The 4,038-nt window shown below is 41.3% G+C and overlaps 1 protein-coding gene across 1 annotated transcript in view; it reads left to right on the forward strand.

Moving 5' to 3' along the window:
* The first annotated feature begins 2,511 nt into the window (after positions 1-2,511).
* The window catches only part of ITGA1 (integrin subunit alpha 1), a 153,926-nt gene continuing 152,399 nt past the window's right edge, over positions 2,512-4,038 (forward strand). The window contains exon 1 of the mRNA XM_023525132.1: positions 2,512-3,265. Coding sequence (XP_023380900.1) covers positions 3,205-3,265 — 61 coding nt within the window. The 5' untranslated portion in view covers positions 2,512-3,204. The remainder of the gene's footprint in view (positions 3,266-4,038) is intronic.

A 4,038-nucleotide genomic window follows, 5' to 3' on the forward strand; every position in this document is an offset into this window, starting at 1 on the left:
GAATCACACAGTTACCATATGGTGGTTCCAGGGTTTGAATCTAAGCAGTCCAGCTCTAGAATCTTACTTAATTCAGTAATTTTATGCATTATATAGATAACCACTAAGGAGACTATTTTGATAGAAAATAAATGTTTTTCTTTTTGAGATTATTGTTCAGTAAACTCAATTACTATTCCCTCATTTTATAAACCCTGCTTTCAAAATTCTTAACCTGTTCAATCTCTAACCCCTTTTGTATACTTTTAATTTTCACCCATATTTCCAAACCCTAAAAATGATCTGATCAGATTAGGCATCTTTTAAAATAGAAGAGTATATACTATAAAGTCTAGAGCTTCACAACTGCCATCAAGTGACTACATATAATCACTAGTTTGTGACCCTGGTTTTTGTCTTCTCGAAGCTTCAGTTTATTCAATGGCATGTCTTCCTATCAGTAGGGATAAAATTGGTTAAGAAAACAGCTTGCCTGACATTGATTTATGTTTAGATTTATTGAAGTTCAGGAAATGAGCACTGATTCTAAATGTAATTCTCCAGCAATAGCTATTTTCTCAGTCTCTATATTTGTCTTGATTTGACATAAAGATCAGTCGATATTGCCATAAGATTCACAACACATATGAAAATTAACTTTAAGCTCAGCAGTAGTAGTGGTGGTTATCACTATAAGTTTATCAGTCCTAGAGAAGATTAAAAAATATTTAAAATCAAAGTATTTATTAACCTAAAAAAAAAAAGTTCCCAGTAATTATAGCCTTGACCATATTATAAGTATGTTTTAATCCTACTTTATTTCAATAAGATATAAATTTAAAAATTTCTCTTTTTTCTAATTTAATATATTGCAATTTTCTAGAAGTCCATATGTGTATATATGTATAAATATACTTATACACGCATTCATATATAAACACACCATTATCTATTTTTAAAAATTGAGCAATTTGGAGAAAATCTTTTTTACAATAAAACCACAATATTTTTGAATCAAATATTTGTTGCAATTATAAAAATATAGCATTAGTCAATTAATCAGTATTTATTAATTATTGTGCAAAGCCCAGTGAGTTATACTGAAAGGCATGAGACATAAATGAGATTATAGACAGGAAGATGAAATGTACCCAGGGAAGGTATTCCATGGCAAAGTTTTCCCAGGAACAGCAGGAAGCAGGTTGATGATATCAGGTTAATGAAGATAAGAGAGAGATTGGAAAGCCAGACTGAGATATGAGACCATTGAATGCAGGCAAAGAAGCCTAAGTAATGAGACTGAATTATGAAAATCTGATGAGATTGAACTATGAGTCAACATAATGCAATTTTTCTAGAGATCTACTTGCACAATTTTGAAGATAGCACTGAGAAATGAGAAAAATTAAAGCTGGAAACAAGGAAAACAGGATTTTCCATATATTTACTAACTAGTGGAACACTTCAAATACGTAAATTAGAGGTGAGATTTGATGGCTTTCGACCTTCCAGCTCAGCCCACCCCATTTTTCATCTTCATTAAATTTCTTTAACTTTCATCTTTTTAAAATTTTAATCCCTGCAATTGTCTATTTGGCGATTTATTTAATCATTCTTGAAGCCATCTCCTTTCCCTTTCCTTGTGTTACCTGTACTGTGTCATCTGTATTGTGTTCTAGGCAATGAGTCCTCCTTTGGGTGGCACTCTTGTCCTGCCTAGCCCCAGACTTGCTAGATAGAAAGACTCAATTAGTTGTTGGATTGGATTGGATTGGATTGGATTGGATTGGATTGGATTGGATTGGATTGGATTGAATTGAATTGAATTGAATTGAATTGAATCCAATCAATGGAGCTGAATACAAATCCTCTACCACATGTAAACACGAATCCATTCACCCACATTTTACCTTTCTTTGAAATTCTCAAAGTTCCTAAGACACTGTGGCTTTAAAAATAGCAAGTATTAGGTGAAGCTTATATGTGGTTGTGGCGTCTGACTTAGAGAGGTTGTACAACTCAGCAGGCAGAGGAAGCATTGTAAACTCCTAGGGCTTCTTTCAGCCCAGGTCTCCCAGGGAGGGGCATTTTTGCCTGGTCAATTTCCCTATTCTCAGTCTCTTAGAGTAGTGGGAATGGGGAAAGAGGGAGTAACATGAACAAAACTTAATGCAGTCTTACAAAGTCTGTAGCAAGAAGAAAAAAAAACAAAACAAAACACAGCACCCTGAGTTCTTTATTAGATTCAATTTCCAGTGTACAAACATTCTAATTCAGCTTAAACAAATAGCCCACACAACATTCCATTTCTACGAAGACTATTTTCCTCCCCCGCTTTCTTCCCTCCCGCTTCCTTCTTGCACTTACCTCTTTCTCCCCACTTTTTTTTCCTCCCAATCTACTGCTTATCATAATCTCAAAGAAAAGCCTAGCTGCAAATACCCTTTAACCACGAATCACCAGAAATGAAGCAAACCTTCCATAAGTGAAAGCAAAGCCCTCAGTGGGGCGTGTCGGAGTGGATACCCCTCCAGCGCCGGGTCCGCCTCTCTTAGTGCGAGAAGACTGCACAGAGAAGTTCAAGTGGGCGCAGGAGAGGGAAGAGAGACCCCAGACCTGCTCACTTCTGCAGACAGTCTGATGCGTTCTGCGCAATCGGACCTCAGGAAAGCAGCCTCTCCTGAAGGGCCCAGAAGTCCCGGCATTTTCAAAGAGTCCTCCCTGCCCGGACCCGGGAAGAAGTGAGGGTGTGAAGGCGGAGCCCCAGGGCCGGTGAAACCCTCCCTAAGGTCCAGCCCTCGCTCATCTTCCTACCACCTTAGGGACTTGGCACGGAGAGTGGGATCACCCTCTCAATGAAAGGCAGATGTCCCTTTAAGGTTTGCCTTGCAGCTCGTGGACTTTAGCCTAAACACGGACTCGCGAAGCTGGCTTTATTTGTCCATGTCTCGGACAGAGCCTGGGAGGCTGCCAGGGATTTCAGAGACCAAGAGCGCGAAGGGGCGGGCGATGTGGCAATCCGTCTAGGATATGAAAAGCGTGGAGCGGACTTAGAAGCATTTGTCGAAAACACAGGAAATCACTCTGCGGCTCCTGGGCGCCCAGACCAGCCACTGAGAACAGCGACGGTGGGCAGAGTGGCCGAGCGCTCGGCTCCTGCTCTCGGTCCAGACGGGTCCTGACCTCCGATCCAGCACGTCCCTGGGCTCTGCGGCCGCTCCGGCCATGGCCCCTCCGTGCCCTGCCAACCCAGGGGTCGCTGTCGCCTGCTGCTGGCTCCTCACCGGTGAGCGACCCCGCTTTTCTCTGAGCATCTCCTGCGTGCGGGGCTTGTGGCTTAAAGGGGTGGTGGGGGGCGGGAGTGGGGGGAGTACGCGTTTCTGTGGCGCAGAGAGGAGCAGGGAGCCCTGATCCACTTTCGGGCTCTCCAGGTCGTCTGGGCAGGTTGGAACACAGAAAGGAGTTTCTGCGTTTTGGTTTCGATAGGAATTAGTTTTGATGTCGTTTCAAAACCCTCTACCCCAATGGTAGGAGGGAAGGAGGCAGTGCTGAAAACTTGACAAGGTAGAATTGACTTTTCAAATTAAAGTTCTTTCGACAATATGCATTGTATTTTAGGACTTTGCTGAATGGCCTCCCCCATCCTTCCTTTTGGAGGGAGGTAACTAGAGGGCGCCTGATTTATAGGCAAAGTTCTTACCCTCAGGTTGTTCAAGAGTGGATGTTATGGCATTTTCTTTGCGTCTAGTATTCAAATCTATTCTGCTACAGAACAAGGAAAGTGAGGAATGCAAGGCAAAATTGCTTCTTGTCCCGATCTTGTCCCGACATGGTGTTTCTGTATTAGCACCCAGGAGGAGGAATATTTTGAGATTAAGAAAGGAATAGTGGACATTTATTCTGCAAATATTACAGAGCAGACTTTTTTAAAATGCAAAAGGTAGTATTATTACTTGTATATAAACGGGTATTTCTGAGGAAGGACTTAAAAAACACAGTGGAGATGCAAAGTTACATTTAATTAGAAAAGAGTTGAATCATAGCATTTTCTAAGATTTT

The sequence above is a fragment of the Pteropus vampyrus genome, unplaced genomic scaffold (assembly GCF_000151845.1).
Source record: "Pteropus vampyrus isolate Shadow unplaced genomic scaffold, Pvam_2.0 Scaffold531, whole genome shotgun sequence".
Lineage (NCBI taxonomy): Eukaryota > Metazoa > Chordata > Mammalia > Chiroptera > Pteropodidae > Pteropus > Pteropus vampyrus.